Source organism: Gopherus flavomarginatus, chromosome 4 (assembly GCF_025201925.1).
Source record: "Gopherus flavomarginatus isolate rGopFla2 chromosome 4, rGopFla2.mat.asm, whole genome shotgun sequence".
NCBI lineage: Eukaryota > Metazoa > Chordata > Testudines > Testudinidae > Gopherus > Gopherus flavomarginatus.
Window position 1 is genome coordinate 188,733,586 of NC_066620.1, and position 26,110 is coordinate 188,759,695.

Genomic DNA, 26,110 nt, shown 5'->3' on the forward strand with positions numbered 1-26,110 from the left:
GTCTGAGAGAATCTCTAATATTTTCTGGAGTCTGTTGTAAAAATAATCTTTGTCCTCCTCTTTGCTGTCATTAGTTGGAACGTAGCACTGAACAACATTCATCTTAATCCTCTTCATTTTAGTTCTGAAGGATGCTGTGATGATCCTGGGACCATATGCCTCCCAACCAATCAGTGCTCTCTGTGCCTGCTTGAAGCCTACTCCCTGTGTGTGGCGTGCATCGCTCTCTTCATGTCTTGAATACAGCAACAGCTCTTCTGTCAACAGTCGTCTCTGTCCCGCTTGCGTCCATCTTGTCTCGCTAATGCCTAATAGGGTCAAGTTGTTGCTCCTCATCTCTGCTGCAACCTGCGCCATCTTTCCTGACTCGTACATGGTCCTCACGTTCCATGTGCCCATGGTAATCCTCCTGGTTGCAAGAAGGGTAATCGGCTTAGTGGCTTCCTCACGGCTATTACCACCCAGCATCATGCATCTTCAAGTTGAAGACCGTTCTTTTTCCAGGGTAAAAGTCTCTGTTGTCTCTATTGTTGGTGTTTCTGTAGCAGGTTGATTTTTTTACGAGGTGGAGTTGCTAGCCCCACACCCAACCGCCTCCTTTATCCTGACTTGGGACAGGCAGATGGCCCCAAAGGACCTCTCTGGTGGAGTATGCGGGCAGCCTAGAGCCCTTTGAATCCCGGCCATGGCTCTGGCAGCTGGGCTGAGGCTGGGATTTAAAGGGCTCGGGCTCCCCTCAGCGGCAGGAGCTCTGGGCCCTTTAAATCCCTGCCCCAGTCCCGCAAAGCTCTGGGTTCCCCCAGCCGCCGGAGTCCCGGGCCCTTTAATTTGCCCCTGAGGGCTCCCAGCCACCTCTTCAGCTGGGAGCCCCTGGCTGATTTAAAATAAAGTATTACCTCCCCACCTCCAACCTTCCTTTTTGGCCCACAGCTGTTTTGGTGGGGCGGTGCTGGGGAAGGAGGGTTTGTTTCCACAGGGCTGGGCGGCGCTAGGGCGGGGTGTTCCCGCAGGGCCAGGAGGTGCTGGAGGGGGGAGGGTTTCGGCCCTAAGCTGTTTTCTTTGGAGTAATGTGGCCCCTGCTGCTTTACGAGTTGTGCAGGCCTGCCTTAAATTATTCCACCAAAGTACCTTAACCCTAACATGCAGGAGAGGATCATTCAAACAGCATCCGCATTCAAACCTTGGCCACTCTTGGGATGGTCAATGTAAGGGAAAAACTGTGCCAAATGTGATTACTTTACGTGATCTGAACAACTCCAGAATTTTTAATTTATATACAAAACTCCTGAATCAGCTTCCTAACGTGATTCAGAAGTGTATAATCTTATAAATTTCAACTTCACAATTAGCATAATGAAACTTATATTATCCAGATTACATAATTTTAAAATTAAGATTGTATGCATACCTTTCATGGCTTCAGACTTGGCTTCTTCAATAGATTCATAGATTTTATTTTTGTCTGCTAATCGTGCTTTTGTGGCTTTATGTTCAGCTTCTTCTTGTTCCAGGTTCTGCTGCATAACCTTGAGTTTATATGTCATGTCTATTTCCATGTTGCTCTTCTCCTGTTGAAGTTAGAGGAAAAAGGAAATTGACTTCCTTGACAAAACAATTATTCCTGACTGCAAACTAAGGCTAAAATAGTTATGAATAGTAGTACTATGGAGCATGACTAAAAGGCAATACATTGACAGAAGAAGACATAGTCCATGTGCCAAGTAGCTTACAAATTAAGACATCTGTCCTACAATTGATTTAGTGTGGGCACAAAGAGGCACTGCATGGCTGCAATGGTACTCCTGTGTGTAGAAAATTATTGGATTGAGGCCTAAAAAGGGAGTACTATGTCAAGTTAAATATGGTTCAAAATTTAGAATTTGTGAAAGCAAGGTTTTATAAAACATAAATACCAATAGAAAAGTTTTCATAGATTTGATTAAATGCTACGAATAAGTTTAATATAGTAAAAATAAATTTGTACAGAACTGTAGCTTTACATGGTACTTTACAGAGAAAGAAAATAACATCGTTCCTGACTAGCAGACTTTATAATCTAAGTGAGAAAAATATCAAACATACAAATAGAGAAAATGTGGCAAATGTTAAAGCAAATAACACAGTGCAAATTGCATTCTAGAATGCAGCAAGTAAAAAAGCTCTACACTTCAGCAAGTTCTGATTTTTAATGGGGACTAAAACAACATTGTGCACAATACTGCCTACACAATAGAGCATCCCTATAACATCTAATCTGTTATGAGCACTCTAACATGTTGCACAGGGAGCTTTCCAAGCAATCTGTGTAACACACCAAGAATTAATTCCTCTAATAATTACTACAGACTACATCTAAGATTTCCGAAGGGGTCCACACCTCCACAGACTACATCTAAGATTTCTGAAGAGGTCCACACCTCCATTCAAAAATTTTTAGGGGGTCACTAATGAAAAAAGATTGAAAACCACTAGTCTAAGATATTCCTTTATCTTAAAAATACATTTATGCATTTCCTACACATGCTGAAAATTATTTAAAGAGAACATTTAGGGAAAAAAGTGACCAATTCAAGTAAGTACCATGGAGCTTCAATCTGACTCAAGTTTAGTTTCCATTAATACTATCATTTTATATTCTACCTTTTATACTGAAAACCAAGTATACATTCTACTTTAACATGTGTAGTTACCTTTTCCAAATCTGTGAACTTCTCTTGTAATTGTCTCTTCTCCACTTCTGCTTTGGCTAATGTACTCTTTCCATTTTTTACTTCTTCTTCTAGGCTAGATATTCGACCTAAAAATGTCCAAAATATCAACCAGTCAGAAAAAAAGTTAGCAAGAAAAAAAAGTTAGCTACAAAAGTTAGAACAAATACATTCACATTGAATAGGTGATTCAGAGCTGTTAGCAACATTTTACATCTACTGATAAAATTTTATTACGGAAAGATACAATTGACTTGGCCAATGTATTAAAATTAGTTACAATTCCCAGATCAAATAATTACACTATACTCTTTTGTATTTCTGAAACATGAATCAATGTAGACATATTTACTGTAATACCTTGTAGATCACTGATAATCTCTGACCCATGACTTCGATCTCTTCTTTCAGATTCTAGGGCTGACTGAAGATTGATGAAGTCCTTCTCAAGTTTGAGTTTAGCATTCTCTAGCATGCAGTTTTTATCTTGTAATTCTCGATTATTAGCTTCCAACTGCTGGATTTGCTTTGTACTTTCAGTCTGGTTCTTCCTTAACCTGGCTGCAGTATCAGACTCTGTGCGTAGTAAAGCATTGGCTTCATCCAGCTATTGATTAATAAATGCAGATTTTAAACAATTAAAATGCAAAATGACCATCTCCATTACAAATTAATCAACAATTTATGGACTGAAGGAAAAAGAAAAACATGGAAATATTTTCTAACATTACATTAGTAAACCAACACTTCATATTAAAAAGCAACTTCTGTAACTACTTGCAATTTTCTTCTGCTAAGTAGGAAGCCTGAACTTCAATAGCCCATTATAACAATGACTTTATATTAACACACACACACACACAGAAATACAACTTGCCTGTCTTTGTAGCTGATTAATTTTCTCATTTGATATCTGAGAGTTCTGATTTCTCCTTTTTAAATCTTCAAGCTGGTCTTTCAAACTGTTAACTATAATAAAATAATCATATGTTACCTCCATCACACACTGATTCACAATTTTTAAACAGATCTTACCAACAAAATAACAGTTCTGTTATCTTATGTTAAAATCCCCATGTATCATGTTTAAGGTTCTGTTCCACATACCATCATTTTCCAAATTGCGTTTTTTATCTGCTTCATGTTCTGCTTTCCGCTGGTATTCTGCATTTTTGTGCTGAAGAAGAGCCTTCTCTCTTTCTAATTGCCTTAATGCAGATTCTACATTCTTCCTTGATGTTACCTGGAGATAATTATAGTTAAGTTCAAATAAAATACACAGAACCATGGTATTACTTTAAAGATATAAAGGATAACTCATGGATTCCAATTAACTTACAAATACACAAAAATGTATTCCATCTGTTTGCTGTATACACACACCGTAACACTTAACAGCTGTGTTCGTATATAACTGCAGAACAATATACAATTGGCAAATAACTGTACAGTCATAAAGTTCTGTTTCTAAGGAATCTGGATAGTCAGGAGATCAGCAATGGACGTAAGGCTGGTTCAAATCCACCCCAGACTGGCAGTGCCTGAAAGTTGTTATCATATGAAAGCTCTGTTGATGGTCTATGTTAAATGACTGTGGGGGCTTATGTCTAGTTTCCAGTGATGAAGTATGCAATGAACAAGCAGTATCAGCAAAACTGGCAGACTCATCAGCAAAACCAATGATTAAATAGGCATGACAACTAAGCTATATTCATTCCCTCCAGTGGTGGTTCCTGAACATAAGGGTTGAGGCACAAGGATGGGGCAATAGAGAGATGCTTGAACTGCCACTACCTGTTCTCTGCTCTATGGAGGGAGTATTTCAGCCTTCAATACTATCAACCCTGCATCTTTAACTGGAATTCAATTCACACACATTTTATTTAAATGCTATTTCTCTACAAACTATTAACTAAGGCACAGGACATAGTAAACATGATTCTGGAATCAATTAAATAATATAAGAATCACTCTACCCTCCTCTTGCCAAGATATTGCAGTAGCGGCAGCACATTTATGCTAAGGTATACTGTGAGAACATAAACTCATGTTCTTGTGCCATAGTTCCATTATTACTTAAAAGTTGGTGTATCCTGAGAAAAGTAAACACACCTAACACATATAAGAACACTTAAGCTATAAGTACAACAGAAAATACACTGATTTACCTCTTCATCTAGTTCTTTCACAGTCTTCTCTAAACGAGCATTAACAGACCTGAAAAATATGAAAACAAATATTAGAAAAAAGGCAAACATTGGTTATAATGAAAAACAGAATAATGCGGATGTGTCTTGTGAATCCTGCTTTAAGCAACCACACAAGCACTGAGAAAAAAAATAATTTGTCCAGTAGAGGTGGTCTTCTCTAAAGACGAAACAAAATGTTGGTCAGGGATGCAACTCCATGCTCTGGGTATCCCTAAACCTCCGACTGCCAGAAGCTGGGACTGGACTACATGGGATGGATAACTTGGTAATTGCCCTGTTTTGCTCATTCGATCTGACGCATATGTCACTGACCACTGTTGGAAGACAGGCTACTGGGCTAGATGGACCATTGGTCTGACCCAGCATGGCCACTGTTATCTTCTAAAGGTAGTGGTAATCATAGGGGGCTAACAAATTGGTTGTATAAAATAGGATCTCCTTAGAGGAACTGGGGTCCCTTAAGTTATACTTTTAATTGTATTTTAAGTTTTTAAAATGGAAAATTAAAAAAAGGTTTGGCATAAATATGCCAAATATAAACCGCTATCTCTTACCTGCACTTCTGTTCTAGTTCATCTTTGGCTTGTATTTCATTACTGAGTTGTTCTTCTAACTTGCTCAGTTTTTTCTGAAACTGTGCAAACTGTCAGAAAAAGTATGGTCCACATATAAAATACTAGCACATAAAAATGTGTGTAGTTCAGTTAAATAGCCAAGACAGATGAGCGATTAAAATCAATATAATCTTTCAATTTGATAGGAACACAAAATTATTTCTCAGACAGTCTCCACCACTGGATTATTGGGAATTAAAGTTACATTTCTGCAAGATATTAATGCTCATGAAGATTCTTCATGAAGATATCCATAGAAACAAAACTTGTTGCATATAGTAGTAAAATAAATCTAGCCATCACAGTATTATGTGCTGCATATGGTGAGCCACAAAAGCTCCACAGGAATAGAATGTTGTTTCTGGCCCTCTCCTTTATCTTCTCTAAACCCAACCCTCGAGAGCAGATTCTTTGGATTAGTCGTTCAATAAATAAATAAATAAATAAATGCAATTAAAAAAAAAATCTATCAGGCATATGACCAAAATGGATGATATTTTAAGAATGCCTCTAAGCATGCTCAGGTAGAACACATCATGAAAGAAGGTGAGAATTTCTTAGTCTAACACTTGCACAGAACCTAACTTGTCCCCATTACATTTTGGAAAACACCATATCGCCAATTCCCAACATTCTAAAACTGTAAGTCAATACACAAGAATTCATGAAACTGGGTTAAAAATCATAAACTTGGGAGTTTTTAAATGCCTTCTGGGCTTCTGAGTCTACAGGTTTCATGTTTTCAAACTTTTTTCTGCAACCAATGGGGGGCAAAAACATTTTTTAAAAAACAAAATTTGAGATGGCAACAATTATATGACTCGAGGAACTGGGGCATTAAGAAAAACATGAAATATTGTGAGATTCGTGATAAAAATTACAAGAGTTGGCAACACAAATATAGCATTTTATCAGTCCTTTGTATTTTACAAATCAGAAATATAGAAAATAAAAAAGATTTGCTATTGAAATGTACAACTGAAGTTAGTATGTCACATAAGGTCAGTCCTGGGGCCAGTTTTGTTCAACATCTTTATTAATGATCTGGATGATGGGATGGATTGCACCCTTAGCAAGTCTGCAGATGGCACTAAGCTGTGGGGAGAGGTAGATAAACTGGAGGGCAGGGATAGGGTCCAGAGTGACCAGACAAATTGGAGGATTGGGCCAAAAGAAATTTGATCAGGTTCAACAAGGACAAGTGCAGAGTCCTGCACTTAGGACGGAAGAATCCCATGCACCGCTACAGGCTGGGGACCAACTGGGCTAACCAGCAGTTCCGCAGCAAAGGACCTAGGGATTACAGTGGATGAGAAGCTGGATGAGTCAGCAGTGTGCCCTTGTTGCCAAGAAGGCTAATAGCATTAGTAGGAGCATTGCCAGCAGAACGAGGGAAGTGATTATTCCCCTCTATTTGGCACTGGTGAGGCCACATCTGGAGTATTACATCCAGTTCTGGGACCCCACTACAGAAAAGATGTGGACAAATTGGAGAGAGTCCAGCAGAGGGCAACGAAAATGATCAGGGGGCTGGGGCACGTGACTTACGAGGAGAAGCTGAGAGAATTGGGCTTGTTTAGTCTGCAGAAGAGAAGAGTGAGGAGGGATTTCATAGCTGGCTGAAGGGGGGTTCCAAAAAGGATGGAGCGAGGCTGTTCTCATTGTTGGCAGAAGACAGAACAAGGAGCAATGGTCTCAAGTTGCAGTGGGGATGGTCTAGGCTGGATATTAGGAAACATCTACTGTTAGGAGGGTGGTCAAACACTGGAATGGGTTATCTAGGGAGGTGGTGGAATCTCCATCCTTAGAAGTTTTTCAGGCCCGCCTTGACAAAGCTCTGGCTGGGATGATTTAGCTGGTGTTGGTCCTGCTTTGAGCAGGGGGTTGGACTAGATGACCTCCTGAGGTCACTTCCAACCCTGATATTCTATGCTCGGTTCTAAAACCACTGGAAGAATTCAGCAGATACTGCATGCAATTTTAAACAGCAATAGCTTCCTTTTAAAGAACACTAGAAACTCCTAAGCTGCACAGTATGATGGAAAGGAAGTACAGAAGCACAGGATGTATTTATTTTCATGTTTACATGAGCTTTTTCCTCAGCTGTTTTTAAAGGTTTAAAAATTAGCAAATCCTCACAATTTTTAATTAATGGCACAATCCCCTTGATTTACTAAGGGAGGGCTAAGGTCAATAGCGGTTAATATATTTATTTATTTTGATATACACAAAAATCCTATCAGACTTTCTGCCATCTTAGTGCATGAACTCAGTTGGCAAACCACAAATACTGAATAAACCTTCCTGCTTCAAACACTCACTCCCCTACTGAGGGTCAGTTTTATGCTTATAACCATTCCTTCACCAGTACTGTGTGAAAATTTACTTTTCATGCGCTGGACAAATTAGCGATGAATCACTTAGATGTGGAGCCAAAATCTACAACGTTCCCTGGAGCAAAATCTTTTGTGGTGAATAAAGCCTTACACATTTATTTGCAAAATAAATTCTGGTTGCCAAATAGGAATTAAAGGTAACTGTAGTATAAATCTGAATTAATATTAACCTCATTTCACTGATAACTAACTGCAGGCTCTCTTCTTAAAAGCAATTTACAAGTTCTTTTATTCATAAACAAATTAATCTATTGTTAACAGTTTACTGAGATAAACCTTTAAGATATTACTTAGTGCTGACGAAAAATCCCAATTATCTTAATTTCTTTCATGATTCAAAATAATGCACCTACCTCTTTGCTGTCCTATAAAAAGAAGAAAACATTGTTTTAATTATGAGCATTAAAAAAGGAAAAGCACAGTAAACATTTCCTACAAATCTTTTTTTTTTTTTAAATGGTCTCACCATTCTTACTAAAATTTCAGACTTAGAATATTTTATACTTTGAAGGTTATCACAGAATCTAATCATGTTTTAATTACAAAATGTTAAAGAATTTACAAATATTTGTTTTATTACTTTTCAATGGTTGCAGAAATTTATACAAATGTTAATACAACTTTTTTTCATTTCTAAATGAAACTAATACTATATAAACACAATCCTTTCATCTAAAATTTATACTGCACAATTTCATGTAGTAGTTTGACATTTTCATGTTTACAGATGGAATCTCTGTCAGTAAATATACAGAAATAGTCTAACTAAGTAATATAAACTAGCTATTCATAACTGGATAGTGTTTAAATCCACTGTGCAAGTCTTAACAGATATAGCAAAATAATGTAAACATACATTAATGTTTATTTTTAAAAAGGACTTACCTCATTTTTCCTGGATTGCATGGATTCATTTTCTCTGCAAGACTGAGGAGAGTCACTTAGCAACCTGTCGGAAAAAACCCAACTCTTATTCAAGTTTTCAACAACTCTAGCAACCATGCCAATCAACTCATTTTAATCAATTCTCTCAAGTCTTAATCTCTGCTAGGCTATTCTCTGAATGAAGCCATTTTTATTCAGTACGAGTTTTCATTTGAATGTTCTCTTGGCCAAAGTGAAAGTTCTGACTTTTTCAGTTCAATACAAGTTTCTAATGTTTAAATGAATACTTACAATAGTTCTGTAATTATTTAGATACAATACACAGGACTAATAATGCAAATTCAACATAAATAGTAATGAAAAGAAACAGCCTTAACACAATGTATGCCCTAGTTGTACACTTTTTTCTAATATTAGCTAACCCAAAAATCCAGTATATATGCTAGAGTACAACAGCAATTTTATGTTACTACATAAAAATTAGAAATATCCAAAAAATGGCATATTTTGATAAATCCAACTTAAACTCCACTTTTCAAATATTCAACAAGGGACAGAACTGTATCAAGTGTAAAATTAGATGTGTGTTTCAGCAAAAGGAGAGGAATGTAATAAAATAATTTTTAACTATATTTGACAAGATGCACATTAAAATACATCACATACAGATTCTCTCGATAGTAGGTAAATCCTATAAAAGGCAGCTGGTTTCCCACAAAGGCTTTGGGGATTGGAAAGGTTTCCACGTCTCCTTTGTCATCCTCAACGTCATCAAAATTACTGCTGTCTATGTCACTGCTAAGCTCAGGTACAACAGGAGCAGCAGCTACAAAGGAAAAAATGGTCAGCTTCATGGTAAGAGTCAATATCCTGTTATGGATATATCAACACACTATATAATGAAAGGTAGATATGGCATACAGTAATTTCATCATTTAATTTATATTATTTATCACATAGCAGATTCATTAATATCTCTAGATTAATAAAATAATTTTCTTTCTATACCCACATCTGACAAAGTAAATATTTTGAAATGATCTGCTACCATGCAATACAAAGAAAATAACAAAAAAAAAATCACTTTGCTGAGGCAGGCAGTTTTTACTGCACAAAACATACATTTTCTAAAGCATCCGGATTTAGGTCAGATATTTAATCCCAATTTTAGCTTAACTATATTAAGAAGCTTCAATAAGTGCATCTGATTACAGAAGTTTTGACTAAATGGTAAACTGAAAGAAGCTACATTTTTGCCAGGGGCAATCAAGTTCTATGAACTTAAACTATTCAAAGTGGTAGGCTAGACTGTACTCATACAAACTTATACAACTTCAGGAGGTAAGTAAGTTAGGAAAGTACAACTGACTAAGTAGTCATGTGTTAAAATAATATCATCAAACTCTGCTGTTCAAACAAATGCTCTCTCTATATATTTACAGCATGGCAAAAAGACAAAAAGGGGTATTTATGAACCCATATTGAAATATATTTTACTATAAACAAGAAAAATAGTAAGAAAAACAGCTTGAGACACAAGACTCCTTGAGAGAGAAAAAATTCACTTAACAGTTTGTACAGTAAAAAATATTTTAAGTGTTTTACATTTTTCATTTCACACAGTTAATCAACAGTAGCTGTATATGCAAATATTGAACATGTTAAAAATATAAACTACAGTTCACTTACTCTCTCGAATGTTATCCCAGTTCCATTGATCGCTCTTAAAGAAAGGGTGCTGTTTAATTTCTTCTACCCCACTTCTCCCAAGTCGCACCTCCCTAAACATAGCAATTAACCCAAATTCACATTAGAAAAATCAGTACTCCATTTTTGTTAAGTAACTTCTGACTTGCACTTAAGTGCACAGAGACTTTAAACAAAATTAAGGTTCAAAGAGATGTGGGCAGTCAATGTAATTCAGGCTAACTTTGATTAAAATCAACTCATCTGTCGTTTCTCATATTAAAAATGCTCCCAGTTTCTTAGCAGGCACTCTCTCTGCACGTACGAAAATGGCTAGAATTCTGAATCTGCCACGTGTGGAGTAAAACATTTTTCCATCTAGATTTTGTGTAGAAAGGGAGCACACAGGCACAAGTTTTAAATAAAAAAAAAAATAACTGCAAACTTAGAAAGTCTGCCAAACCACATGACAAACCTTAGGACGCAAATGAAGGGAAGTCTGGCTTAGTACACAGAACGGTTATTCAAAATCCCAGTGAAATAAATATTTCAAAACTTCTATCCTCCTCCCCTAAAAAATAACCCTTACATGCCATTTGCTTAAATTTGCAATGAAGTCATCAGGTGGCAAGTTTTAGAAGGGACAACAAACTTATTCTTTATATAAGACTATCTTTTAAGATAGCTCTCAGAACATAAAAACAGCTTATGGACTTGAACAAATAAGTCACATGATAGATGCTCATTCCTTCTTGTCACTTTAAGTGCTTCAGTAGTGATCATGTATACAGAAAGAGGGCATCTGTTTTAAATAAATCCTCGAAGCACATATTTAATATAAACAGGAAGATGTACACACGTGGGGGAAGTACTCCTAGACACTTTTATATTATTAAACTCTTCTCATATACCTCCTCTCCACCTTTCAGTCATCCTAGGTCTTGAACAAGACAAATCCCTACTAAAGCAGCTCTTTCATGAATGATATTTCTTTAGCTGCATGAGATCTTGCTCAACAGACCACACAGTCCCTCTTTGAAATACAGAACTAGTATATACCACCAGACACATATTTCTTTATTTAGGTGTTGTTTTTTAAATCAATCATTCTACACAGTCAGTTACTGGGCTAGATTCTCCACTGTGACCAAGTTCTGTTCAGCACTAGGGAGTATGAGGGCACCAGGGAATTAGTTATCCTTCTAATTCTGTATTGTGTAGCTCTTGTGGTCATTACAGCATCTCCTAGACTGTCCTAGTACATGGCACTGGAGGATGAGCATAACAGAGCATAGGTGAGAGGGAGGTGGAGGTGGCTGAGGAGCAAGAACAAGCTACATCAGCTTAATACCAATGAGAAGTTCTTCTACACAAGAGGAAATCTCATCTAGGGCCTGGTCCACACTACAGCGTTAAAAATCGATTTAAACAGCGTTAAATCGATTTAACGCTGTACCCGTCCACACTACAAGGCACTTTAAATTGATTTTAAGGGGTCTTAAAATCGATTTCTGTACTCCTGCTCAACGAGAGAAGTAACCCTAAAATCGATATTACTATATCGATTTAGGGTTAGTGTGGACGGAAATCGAAGTTATTGGTCCTATTCTTTTACTGAGCTACCCAGAGTGCACCGCTCCGGAAATCGATGGTAGCCTGGGACCATGGACGCAGACCACCGAAGTAATGTGCCCTAGTGTGGACGCGTAAAATCGATTTTATAAAACAGGTTTTATAAAATCGATTTTATTAATTTCGATTTTACTCTGTAGTGTGGACGTGGCCTAGCAGTTTACATCCAGAATCATTCCCCTTTCTGGGGAATTAGCTATACTTGTAAATTCTTACCTCAAAAATGGATTTAAATAAGCATATGAATCTCTTCTAAGAAAACTGGAATAACTCTCTGCATAAAATTCTCTATTTGTGATAATGTATTGTTTTTATAATTATTTACTGAGCGCTAACGACATGCTCAGTGCTTAATGAATGCAAGACAAATCGGTCCCTGACTCTCAAGGAACTTACAATGTATTTCAAACATTGTTACTATATTTTGGATCTTGTTTGTATACACTAGGGAAGATTTTCTTTGCGGCAATTTTGAATTCTTAGGAAGAGTGTGGACAATGTAGTTATTGTTACAGAAGTACGCATAAAAACACTAGTTTTAGTTAAACATAACATAGAGCTTGCAAAACAGTCAGCCACTAGAAAGCAGGAGATAATGTTAATTTCTCACAAAATGAGAATGATTTAGGTAGCACAATTAAGGGAAAGGAATCCATTGTTCTAGGATACCGTGTGTTTGCACTCACTATAAGAGAGATTGTACAAATATAGTAGACACACCTACCTGTCAGTTAAAAAGTCACAGATGAGGTTCTTTGCATGCTTAGAGATTTCCACATCATCTGGGAAGCTTAATGAATTCTTGTGATCCATGATTTTACTATACGTTCCTACCAAGGAGTCTGCATAAAATGGAGTGTCCCCTAAAATAAAACATGCATAAATGTTAAGATTTTAAATTTAAAATTTAAGTATTTTAAGATAAACAGAGAAAGAGGAAAGCAGACCTATAAATTATAAAGTTCAGGCTTATTCTGAAAAGTAGCTCTATAAAAATGGGATTGGTTGATCCATGTTCACTGTATCTCATTTTTTTTTTAAATCACATGTACTCTGTTTACAACAAAAACTTTTTTCACCCTAAATACCCGCACTACAAACCAAGCCTATGCCCAGGGGAATCAAGCTAGGATATTTCTACCATCATTACTGAAGTTTCTGCACACCAAAACAGATCTGTCATACTCATACAGTGTCTTTCAATTATGCCATGAGTGACACCTTTGTAAATCCACTAATTTCAAGGGACTTGGATAGGAGTAATTGATTGGAACCATTAAACAGTTCGGTTGATGCATATTATGGAATAGAATTCACAATTAATTCTTAGTGGGGTCAGTTCTTCACTTCTAAGGGTATGGCTACACTTGAAATTTCAAGGCGCTGCCGCGGCAGCGCTGCGGGGGCGCTGCCGTGGCAGCGCTTTGAAGTGTGAGTGTAGTCAGAGCGCCAGCGCTGGAAGAGAGCTCTCCCAGCGCTGCACGTAAACCACATCCCTTACGGGTGTAGCTTGCAGCGCTGGGAGCCGCGCTCCCAGCGCTGCAGCACTGATTACACTGAGGCTTTACAGCACTGTATCTTGCAGCGCTCAGGGGGTTGTTTTTTCACACCCCTGAGCGCGAAAGTTGCAGCGCTGTAAAGTGCCAGTGTAGCCATGGCCTAACAAGAACAAACAGCGCTCAAAAGGTATTTGTCACCAAAGTGATCAGCTAACACTCTGAATATGCAAAAAGAACAGATCCATTGACCAAGAAGTGGCCATTTTTACATAATTCTCTTTCAGAGTTGAAACACACTTTAATGAAAAAGAAACCTGAGGAATATGTTTAGTGACCAAGTTACCTATTTTGTCCCTCAGCAGAAAAACATTCAGCAGAAAAAAAAGCATTCTGATTTAACAGACTCAATAAATTATCAGCAATTAGAACATTTTCACCATGTGGAAGGTGTATTAGTCTCTACAAATTAATACACAGAAGCCATTTTGCTCTTGAGGAGGATATAAAAGAGAAGAACCAACACAAGTAGGCTTCAAGAAAGAGAACAAGTTAATTGACACTAATGTACATGCTAAACTCTCAGACTCTGCTGTGACCTCCCAACTAGTCCTCATTTGGTTCCTACAGAAATCATCTATCAGATGCACAGATTCCATGGTCTACCAATGCTCCCTCCTCCTTCACTCTAAAAGGTTCTTTTCTCCTCTTTTCTCTTCAGCACCATCATAAAAGGCTCCTATCAAGGCCATTCATCACCACCCTGGTAACCCCTCAACTAAGGCAATCCCTCTCTTGGCAGCTCAATTCTCTGCTTTCCAACTACTACTTCAGCTTTGCATCTAATGTACAATAAAATGTAATACGATTTCATTTGGTGTAGCACCTTTCATATAAACTGTAACCCAAAATGCTCCATAGCCTTATTTTAAATATAAATTAAAATTGATGAACTCAGAAGCAGAGCTATGAAGAAATAGAGCCAAGAGAGAACAGATATTTTCAGCTGAAATTTGAAATAAGGAAATCAACAAGGCCAGGAGATTCAACAGCTGTTCCTGACTGCAAGAGCTGCAAAGGATTGTGTTAAAAAAAAAAAAAAAAGTGTCCAGAGTTATATTAGCAGAAAGAATGGAGAACAATAGAAAGAAGGATAGTTTGACAAACTAAAGCAAATCTGCTGCAGTGTTCCCTCTAATTTTTCCTCACCCATGTGCAGAATGAATTTTGTTATGTGCACCAATATGGAGGTGATGTGTGACATGTCACCTTTATATTGGTGCACATAACAAAATTCTTGTGGTGGGGGTGGGGCCAAGGGGTTCAGCATGTGGGAGGGGGCTCAGGGCTGGGTCCAGGGATAAGGGGCTCAGGGCTGGGGTGCAGGCTCTGGGATGGGGCCGGGGATGAAGGGTTTGGGGTGCAAGAGAGTGCTCCGGGGCTATGGCGGGGAGAGAGGATTCTCCCCAGTTCTCTCTCCTCATAGCATCTGCGGGGGTGGGGGTGCAGCAGGTTGGGGGCCGGGCTAGGTTGGGGCTACGTGAGAGGCATCTCTTCCCTAGCCTCAGCATGTCCAGGGCTGGGTTGGGGCTGAGGGAGAGGCACCTCTCCCCGTGCTGTGGCAGGTCCCAGCTGGGAAGGCTCCCGGAGCACCTGCGCGGCACTAAATAGGCTGCTGCGCTGCTGCACAGTTTACAGAGAACTTAGGTCTACTGAGGTATTTAAAACAGAAAAGGTAATTTTGAACTGGATCCTAAAATTAATGAGGTAGCACTAGAGTGGTTTTAAGATGGGGATGATATAGCTGAACTTTGTGTGCGTGAGAAGGCAAACAGCTATAGTCTGCATATCCTTGACGGGACTTGGTGGTGAAAAGAAGCAATCTGCAATAGTCCAAGCAAGAAGAGAGGAAAGCATGGATGCGGACTTCAGTGAAGTTGGACTTCAGTCAGTATTGTACATGGGCAATGTTGCTGAAATGTTGAGAAGAACTTTTACAAATAATATAGATGCAGGAGGAGTAAATTAGAGAGAAGCAAGATGTCAATTATATGTATTGTCGGGTTCAAGTCAAAGAGGCAGATTGATGATGCTCTTATTTAAGAGAAAACACTTATATGTGTAAACATTTAGTTGAATAAAGTTGAGCCACAACTCAGTATAAGGAGAGAGCATGCACAAGCAGGAGTCATTGAAAGGTATCAAAAGGTAGACGTAGTTGAGTATCATGACTGTAAAGTAGTTAAAGGCTGAAACAAGATGTCTGAGGAGAAAGTAGATGGAAAAAGCAAACTAACAATCAAACTATTGTGAGATACAAAGGAGCAGGAACGATGGTGTAGAGAGATGGAGCAGTCATCAGCAACCAAAAAAGACTGGTTATACAAACAACAGTGGATCCAGGACAGGAGGGGGAAAGGGAGGCTCATGTAACTACCATATTAAGGTAATGCTGGGAGACAAAATGATCCACACTGTCAAAGCCTTAACTAAGGTCATGAAGAATGAATAGAGAAAAGGAAATATCAGCAGTAACGGCAGAGGAACTATAACCAGGTTAAAACCTAAACAGAAACAGTTATCTCATTCCCAGGAGAGGAGATGGGAGAACAGGAAAAATCTAAGGGGAAAAAGGAGTTCAGAAGAGCTGGCAGTTTATCAAGGAGACAATATTGAAGGAAGAACTGCAAACTATCCTGATATGAAGGAAAGATATTAAAAAGCCAGTACAGCTGCATCAGAAGCTCTTCAAAAAGGAATCCTACAAGAAACAGAAACATGGACACATTGCCAAGGATGATCACAAAAGAATAGCACAAACATGTAGGGACAAAATACAGAAAGGCTAAGGCACAAAATGAGTTACACCTAACAAGCGCCATGTAAGGCAATAAAAGAGAAAGATAAAAGAAAGTGAAGGTCTACTACATAGCAGGGAAGAAGAAATAATAATGGACACCACCAAGAAGGCTGAGACATTTAATGCCTATTTTGTTTCAGTCTTCTCTAAGAAAGAGAAGAGAATTGTATCCAGATGCTTAATACAATTAATATTAACAAAGCGTGGGGAGGGGCACAAACCATAGGGAAATGAAAAGTTAAAGAATATTTAGGTAAGTCAGATATATTCCAGTGGGCAGACTTTAATAAAATTCACACTAAGAGGTTCAAGCCTTAAAGGTAATAGGTGAAGCAATCCCGGAACCATTAGTGATTGCCTTGGAGTGCTCATAGGGAATGACTACACTGTAATTAGACACTTGAAGCTGGCCCTTGTCAGTTGACTCGGGCTCCCGGGACTTGGGCTATGGAGCTGTTTAATTGAGGTGTAGACGTTCTGGCTTGAGCTGCAGCCAGAGCTCTGGGCCCCTCCGATCCTGCAAGGCCCTGGACTCTGGGTTCCAGCCCAAGTCCAGATGTCTACATTGAAATTAAACAGCCTCGCAAGCCAGAGTCAGCTGGCATAGGCCAGCTGCAGGTTTTCAATTGCAGTGGAGACATAACCATAGAGGAAGGGTGAGGTCCCAGAGGACTGGAGAAGGACAAACATAGTACTATCTTCAAAAAGGAGAACAAAGAGGACCCAGGTAATAATAGACCAGCCAAACTAACTCTGATACCTGGAAAGATACTGGAGCAAATTATTAAACAATTTATAAGCACCTAGAGCAGTGGTCCCCAACATTTTTGTCTGGTGGGTTCCAGACAAAGGACCGTGGCGGCGGTCGAGCACCCGCCGAAATGTCGCCGAATTTCTGCGGCATTTCGGCGGTGCCGCCTCTCGATGACGTCACTTGTTAGCGACAAGTGGTGTCATCGAGAGGTGTTGCTGCCGAAATGCTGCAGAAATTTGGGGGCAACGCCTCTCGATGACGCCGCTTGTCGCTGGCAAGCGGCGTCATCAAGAGGCGTCGCCACCAAAATGCTGCAGAAATTTGGCAGCATTTCGGCGGGTGCTCCACTGCCGGCCAGGACACAGGCATATTTAGATGCGCCCGCGGGCACCACGTTGGGGATCCCTGACCTAGAGGATAATAAGGTGATAAGTAATAGCCAACATGGATTTGTCAAGAACAAATCATACCAACCCAACCAAGTTTCCTTCTTTGATAGGGCTAGTGGATTGATGGGATTTTAGTAAAGCTTTTAACACCATCTCATATTACAGTCTTATAAGCAAATAAAATGATCCGGGGTTTGGAGAGTGTCCCATATGAGGAAAGATTAAAGAGGTTAGGATTCTTCAGCTTGGAGGAGGAGGAGGGGGGATATGATAGAGGTATATAAAATCATGAGTGATGTGGAGAAAGTGGATAAGGAAAAGTTATTTACTTATTCCCATAATACAAGAACTAGGGTGTCACAAAATGAAATTAATAGGCAGTAGGTTTAAAACAAATAAAAGGAAGTTCTTCACGCAGCGCACAGTCAACCTGTGGAACTCCTTACCTGAGGAGGTTGTGAAGGCTAGGACTATAACAGCGTTTAAAAGAGAACTGGATAAATTCATGACGGTTAAGTCCATAAATGGCTATTAGTCAGGACAGGTAAGGAATGGTGTCCCTAGCCTCTGTTTGTCAGAGGATGGAGATGGATGGCAGGAGAGAGATCACCTGATCATTGCCTGTTAGGTTCACTCCCTCTGGGGCACCTGGCATTGGCCGCTGTCGGTAGACAGGATACTGGGCTAGATGAACCTTTGGTCTGACCCAGTACGACCGTTCTAATGTTCTAAGCAAACTACGGAAACGTGGTCTAGATCAAATTGTTGAAAGGTGTGTGCACAACTGGTTGAAAGACCAAGATATCAGTGGTTTCCTGTCACACTGGGAGGACTTATCTAGTGGGATCCTACAGGGTGTATTCTGGTCTAGTACTATTCAATAGTTTCATTAATGAATTGGAGAAAAGAGTGAAGAGGATGCTTATAAATCTGCAGAAGACACCATGCTAGGAAGGGTTGCAAGCACTTTTGAATTCTAATCCTGTCCTCCAAACAACTTGGATAAATTGGATAATTGGTCTGAAACCAAAAGATGAAATTCAATAAGGACAATTCAAATTACTACACTTAGGAAGGAATAATCAAATGCACAAATACAAAGTGGGAAATAATTGGCTAGGCAGTTGTACTGCAGAAAAGGATCTCAGGGAACTGAATACAAGTCAACAACATGATGCAGCTATGAAAAGAAGGCTAATATCATTCTTGGATGCATTAATAGGAGTGTCATACAGAAGACCTGGGAGGTAACTGTCCTGCTCTACTTAGTACAGATAAGGCCTCAGACGACTACTGTGTCCAGTTTTGGGTGCCACACTTAAAGAAGGATTTGGACAAATTCGAGTGTCCAGAGGAGAGCAGCAAAAATGATAAAAGGTTTATAAAACCTGACTTATGAGGAAAGGGTAAAAAAAAAACTGGCATGTTTTCTTCTTCAGAAAATAAGACTTTGAGGAATCTGATAACAGTCTTCAAATACGTTATGGGCTGTTACATAAAGGACAGTGTTCAATTGTTCTCCATGTCCACTGAAGGTAGGACAAGAAGTAAACAGCTTAATCTGCAGCAAGGGAGATTTAGGTTAGATATTAGGAAAAACTCTCTCACTATCAGGGTGATTAAGTACTAGAATTGATTACCAAGGGATGTTGTTGAAACTCAGCCATTAGAGGATTTTAATAACAGGTTAGACAAATGCCTGTCATGGATGGTCTAAGTATACTTGGTCCTGCCTCTGTGCAGGGATAATCTCGAGGTCCCTTTCAACCCTATATTTCCATGGTTCCAAAAGACACACTGAACCAAACAGGAAAGAAGCAAAGAGAATAGCATGCAGAAGAGAAGGAAATGAGGTTGAGGACTAAGGGGGTGGAGGGATTAATAGAGATGGAGAAATGTGGTAATTAGAAGCATCACAAACAAGATGGGCCATAGGAGAGGAAAAGATATACAAAGCATGAAGTATCATTAATTCTCCCAAATGAAACCCCACATTATAGGAAAAAAATGAGCTACTGAGTCCCTCAACGATAAAAACTCAGATTCTCAAAATACTGGTGTTCCCCACATTTCATTTGATAGTGTACTGGAGGAGAGAAAAGAAGTCCCAACCACAAAATAGAAATGAAAATGATGTTCTGTCATGGCACTACAGGACAGACTTAACACATTAACTATTAAAGTACATTGATTAAATTGCTCCTGAGATGCAACTTAGTAATTAGCCTTCATTAGTCAAATTCTCTTCATCCTCAGAGGAACTAAAATTTCAATGACTGCAGACTTGGGAGGAGCTTTCCTGCCCCCAGAACCTTAGAAACATATTTGTTCTTGCAGTGTTCCCAGAACATGCTGGTATGGATAGTGAAGAATCATGCTCAGTTCCAGACTCCTCACTAGTGCTCGGATACTAGACTATAAGGCTGGTTTACAACCTGGGATGGCTAGGGTCCTCTATAATGGCTCTAATATTCAAATACATTACATGTCCTAATGGTCCAGTGCTTTACAATGGAAAATCCTGACTGGAGAGTACAAGAATTAGCCAAAAGCAGAATCAATCACAGCCTGAATTGTCTTGATGCACCCATATGTCTTACTTGTTGCTATATAAGGATAATTGAATCTCAAAAGTTCTTGAACAGAAGTTTCCGGGGGGCAGGGGGGAATTAATGAATTAAATTATTACTTACCAACAAGCATCTCAAAGAGAAAAACTCCTACAGACCACCAATCGCACTCCCGCCCATAGCAGCCATCACCTCCTTGTGACTTCAAGACTTCAGGTGATATGTAGTCAGGTGTTCCAACAGCTGTATCACAGCGCACCATACCAGTCTATGTAATTGCAAAAAATTGCAATTAATCCATTTAATTGAAACAATACAATAAACAGAGTACTTCACCAAAATTAAAATTAACCCATTTATGTTATTTTGAGAAAAACATGTCCCAAAGTAAGTAGTTTGGGAAACATTTAAGGCCTCCAAAAGTTCCTATTCTAGAAGTGGTTTCTGACAAAATGACTATTCCTGGTAACTCCTATTATTTCTTCTTTAAAGCATATCTTTCAAGATTGAAAAAAAAATTAAAAAGGAAAAGTGACTTAACCTAGGTTCTACCAGTATTAACAATGCTGAGCATGCATACTATGGACCTGATCCAAAGGCCACTGAAATCAATGATTCAAATGACTTCAGTGGGTTTTGGATTAGGCCCTAAAAGAGCAGACCGATACAGACAACTTTTTTTTGGTTAGGGACTAAGTCCAGTTGGGGTCTGAGTTTTTTTTTGTCTTGTTTTGTTTGCATTTTAATGCTTGAGACCAATATAAACTAAAGGAAAAGCTATTTTGGAAGAATGGGACGGTTAAGCACTACAAGAAAATACATTTTTTAAAGCCAAGCACAGGTTTTATCCCTAAAAACACCTGCTAGTACGTCATTAAGTTAGCAACATAAAGGCCCTGATTATCCATACTCTTGCTCCTAGCTGAACAATCAATAAAAGTAGAGTTAATGTCAGGTCTGCTAGTACACTGGTTCAAAGAGATATGAGTTCAACTTCCCTAAATTCAAGGTTCAACTAGGTTTATTCCAGCGAGTCCAGATTTGCTGTGGCACGCCAAGCTCCCCGCGCCCCTCCGGCCCCCCCACCCCCGGATTTATTTTCTTCTTCGAGTGCTTGTTCTTGTCGATTCCAGCCAGGTGACTTCCAAGCTCTACTCCGGAGGTGGAGTCAGAATTAAAGAATTGCTGATTGGAGTACCACTCTGCTGAAAGCTGCATCATCTCTAGCACGCTGTGTGATAGCATAGTGAGAGGTGAACATATGCACTGAGGACCAAATAGCTGCCCTACAGATTTCCTGTATCGGGACCTGGGCCAGGAACGCAGATGATGAGGCTTGTGCCCTTGTGGAATGAGCCTCCACTCCAGACGTCTATGCCATTCATCCTGGAGTACCTTCTGCACCTCAACCAACAAGGCCTGGCAGCATCATCCAGCAAGGTACACCTTGCTGCTGTCTCGGCCTTCCGTCCGGGCACGTTTGGATGCTCCAAATTCACTAACCCTATGGTAGGATGTTTCCTTACGGGACTGTTATGGATATATCCTCGGATTAGACAGTCTCTTCCAGCATGGGATCTTAACTTGATCCTCTCCAGATTAATGACAGATTTCAGAGTAGCAGCCGTGTTAGTCTGTATCAGCAAAAAGAACAGGAGTATGTGTGGCACCTTAGAGACTAACAAATTTATTTGAGCATAAGCTTTCGTGGGCTACAGCCCACTTCATCGGACACATAGAATGGAACATATAGTGAGGAGATATATATACATACAGAGAACATGAAAAGGTGGGAGTTGCCCAACCTACTTAGCCTCATTCTATGCATCTGATGAAGTTGGCTGTAGCCCACAAAAACTTATGCTCAAATAAATTTGTTAGTCTCCAAGGTGCCACAAGTACTCCTGTTCTTTTTCCAGATTAATGGGATCCTCAGTTCGAACTGCTGGTGACTTGCTCCCTTCTCAACTTGTCATGGAAGGCAGCCTTCCTGGTCACCATCACATCAGCCAGGAGAGTATCAGAGTTAAAGGCCTTTACCTCCGATACATCCTACATAGTCTTCCACAAGGACAAGGTGCAACTCAGACCTCACACGGCCTTTCTCCCTAAGGTAGTGTCACAATTTCATAGTAGCCAAGACATTTTTCTACCTGTCTTCTATCCCAAGCCCCACAAGAGTACCCAAGAGCAAAGGCTGCAGTCATTGGATGTTTGGCAGGTTTTAGCATTCTACATCAAGTGCACAAAGCTGTTCAGGAGGTCGAACCAGCTGTTCGTGGCAGTGGCAGACCGAATGAAAGGACTCCTGGTCTCATCTCAAAGATTATCTTCCTGGATCATGGCCTGTATCTGCATGTTATGAGTGGCTAAGGTCCCAGCCCCCCCTCTTAAGGCTCTTCCACAAGGGCACAAGCTTCATCAGCTGCGTTCCTTGCCCAGGTCCTGATACAGGAAATCCGTAGGGCAGCGTGCACACCCAACTGGAATTGATGTGAATAAGCATTTGAAGAAGAACAATAAGATTCCTCCTTTCCAACCCCCCTCAAATCCATGCCGCTATTTTTCTGGGCTCTTTATATATATGAACTGTGAATACACACTACTGGTAAAGAAACTCAGAGCTAGAAAAGAAAAATGGGTGCTAGGGAGGCATGTTTTACAGAAGTCATCCTGCCAACATCAATATATTTTTACAACGGGGACATCCTCAGGATTTGGAGACATTCCAGAACTATGTTCCTGTGTCTGATTCTACAGCTTCTTATATAAAATATTTCCTCCATTCCATTCAGTCTGAGACCATCTAAGCCAATAAAGACTTAAACTTTAAAGTATTTAAAAAAAAAAACCACCCTAACTTCTAGGGGTCAGATAGTAGTTCAGTCTTGATTCCCAATCCAATCGTGGAGTTTCTGCTGCAATTACTTACACGAATGCGAACACTTCAGACTTTAGAAAGGAATTAAAAGTCTTATTACAGTTTAATTTCCTTAGTAGAAAAAACATATGAGTAACCTTATGGTTACTATTTTTGTACCCCCCAAAGAAATTACTGATAGGTCCCCTCAACTTTGTGGGTCAGTATAATTTCATACATATTAGTTTTACTATTAGCTCTGATTAACAATAGAGCTTTACAATGCTCTCAGCTGTCTTTGTTCACCAATCCTTTAAAATATACTGCTGAACTAGTATTCTTTTGGTTCAAAATCAGGAACCCTTTAAAAATAAGCATAGCATAAAAATGGTTACTGACCTTCCATAACTGTTGCTCTTCAAGATGTGATGCTCACGTCCATTCCACATTAGGTATGTGCACGCTGCGTGCACCATTGCTGTAGATTTTTCCCTCAGTGGTATCCATTGAGTCGGCTCCAGTGCCTTCTGGTGCCCCACACTTATGCGCCAGTATAAGGGGCGCCGCCAACCCCGCACCATCTCAGTTTCTTCTTGCCAGTTAACTCTGACAGAGGGGTAGGAGGGTGGGTGATGGAATGAATATGAGCAATACATCTCAAAGAACAATAGTTACAGAAGGTCAGTAACTGTTTTCTCTTCTTCGAGTGCCTGCTCACGTCCATTCCACATTTGGTGACTCTCGAGCAGTACTCAAGGCAGTGGGCTCAGAGTTCATGCAGAAGAGGACTGCAACTCTGCTCTCCTGAACCTCACGTCGTCATGAGACTGTTGGGTGATGGCATTGTGGGATGAGAAGGTATGCATTGATGACCAGGTTGCAGCCCTGCAGATGTCTTAGATTGGATTGCTTTCAGCAATCTCAAATACAGGAGGTTATCGAGGATGATAGTCTCTGGGCTGAAACTAGTAGGCCTTTCATCCTCTCTGCGATTGCCACAAAAGAGTTGTGTGAATCTGTGGAATGGTTTAGTCCTCTCAAGGTAGAAGGCAAGGAGATACCTAACATCCAATGAGTGAAGCCACTGATCTTCTGAATTCTTGTGAGGCTTCGCAAAGAAGACTAGCAGTAAAATGCCCTGGTTGCTATGGAACAGCAAAACTTTGGCAGAAAGGCTGCATGGGGGTGCAGCTGGACCTTCTTTTTGAAGAACAAAGTGTACTGTGGTTCTGATGTCAGGATCCTGATTTCAGAGACCCATCTAGCTGAGGTAAACACTACCAGGAAGGTGACCTTCCAGGAGAGAAGCAACAGAGAGCACAATGCTAGCAGCTCAAAGGGAGGGCCCATGAGTTTTGATTGGATAAGTCTAGCAGTGTACCAAATCAGTGTTGGTGCAGCCACGCCAGGGCTATAAGAATAACTCTCACCTTGTCTCGATTGACTTTCAGAAGCGCCTTGTGAACCAGAGGAACTGGTAGAAATGCGTAGAATAAGAGCTCTGTCCATGGAAGCAGGAAGGCATGAGAGTTCAGGCTGTGCCCAATGCAGTGAGCAAAACTGATGGCATTTCCAGTTTTGCTTGGCTGCAAACTGGTCAACCTAGAGAGATTCCCCACCTTTAAAAGAGGAACCTGATGACCTCTGGGTAAAGGGACCACTCATGGTCAGAGGAGAAATACCTGCCTGAGATAGTCTGCCAGGGCATTCCAGGCTTCCAGAAGATGAGAAGCATTGAGGTGGATGGAGTTCTTCATGCAGAAGTCCCATAGACAGATGGCCTCCTGACAGAAGGCGGAGGAGCATGCTCCTTCCTGCTTACTGATGGAGAACATGGCTATGGTGCTGTCAGTACCCGCATTAAAAAATTTTAAAAATTAAAAAAAAAAACTACCTTGCGTGCAATCTGGGGAAGGAACACTTGGCAAGCCAAGCAGATGGCTCCAAGCTTCCAGACATTTATGTGCAAGGAAAGTTCTTCCTGGGACCATAGGCCCTGAGTTAATCAAGGTGGGCTCCTCAACCTAGGTTTGAAGGGTCCGAAACTAAGGACACTGATGGCTGGAGGGTGACAAAGGGAATGTCCGCCATTACCATCTGGGGGTCCTTCCACCAGTCAAGCGAGGCAAGGACTGGGGCTTGAACAGCAAGAACAGAGTCCAAGTAGTGACTGTTCAGAGAGTACATTGAAGCTAACCACGTCTGCAGAGGCCTGAGGCACAGCCTTGCGTGCCATAGCATGTAAGTGCACGCGGCCATGTGTCCTAGTAGCTTGAGGAAAACCCAAGATGTTGTGATCAGTTAAGCCATGACCTTGGATATCAGGTCTGACAACGTCTGGAATCACGCCCTTGGAAGGAATGCTCTGGCCTGAGTTGAGTCAAGCATTGCCATGATAAACTCTATTCTCTGTACTGTAATGAGTCAACTTCTGTTTGTTTACTAACAGGCCCAGTGCTTGGAAGGTGGCTTGGACCAGGCTGATGCTTTTCTTTACTTGAGCCTCTGAATGACCCTTGATCAGCCAGTTGTTGAGATATGGGTAGACTAGAGCGCCCCGCCTTCTGAGAAAGGCAGCTACCACCACAATGCCTGTCGTAAAAACCCAGGAGGCTGAGGACTGGCCAAAAGGGAAAATGGTGAATTGGTAAGGAGTCTGGTTTATAATAAATCTGACAAATCTTCTGTGGCCATGGAAGATAGAAATGTGAAAATAAGTGTCCTTCAAGTTGAGGGTCCCTGGATCCAGGGAGGGAATGACTGAGGCCAGGGAGACCGTGCAGAACCTTAGTTTCTTGAGTTAATTATTGAGGCGATGCAGGTCCAGGATGGGGAAAAAGCCCGCCTGGGCCTTTGGGATTAGGAAATATCGAGAGTAAAATTTTCACTCTCAGTTTTCGAGGTACTCCTTCCATAGCCCCCACTGATATGAGGATCTGCAGCTCCTGGAGTAGGAGTTGCTTGTGAGAAGGGTCACTAAAGAGAGACAGGGATGAGGAGGGGATGAAAACTGCAGAGTATAACCATACACCACTGTACTTAGCACCAAG

At 40.2% G+C, this 26,110-nt stretch overlaps 1 protein-coding gene across 1 annotated transcript in view; it reads right to left on the reverse strand.

Moving 5' to 3' along the window:
* ROCK2 (Rho associated coiled-coil containing protein kinase 2) overlaps positions 1 to 26,110 on the reverse strand; it is a 158,858-nt gene that overhangs the window by 45,860 nt on the left and 86,888 nt on the right. The window contains exons 6-18 of the mRNA XM_050950609.1: positions 20,324 to 20,468; positions 12,856 to 12,994; positions 10,503 to 10,594; positions 9,480 to 9,639; positions 8,814 to 8,877; positions 8,282 to 8,293; positions 5,473 to 5,561; positions 4,877 to 4,925; positions 3,816 to 3,951; positions 3,586 to 3,677; positions 3,069 to 3,315; positions 2,691 to 2,797; positions 1,409 to 1,568 (exon numbers count right to left, since the gene is read on the reverse strand). Of these exons, the coding sequence (XP_050806566.1) occupies positions 1,409 to 1,568; positions 2,691 to 2,797; positions 3,069 to 3,315; positions 3,586 to 3,677; positions 3,816 to 3,951; positions 4,877 to 4,925; positions 5,473 to 5,561; positions 8,282 to 8,293; positions 8,814 to 8,877; positions 9,480 to 9,639; positions 10,503 to 10,594; positions 12,856 to 12,994; positions 20,324 to 20,468 (1,492 nt within the window). The remainder of the gene's footprint in view (positions 1 to 1,408; positions 1,569 to 2,690; positions 2,798 to 3,068; positions 3,316 to 3,585; positions 3,678 to 3,815; positions 3,952 to 4,876; positions 4,926 to 5,472; positions 5,562 to 8,281; positions 8,294 to 8,813; positions 8,878 to 9,479; positions 9,640 to 10,502; positions 10,595 to 12,855; positions 12,995 to 20,323; positions 20,469 to 26,110) is intronic.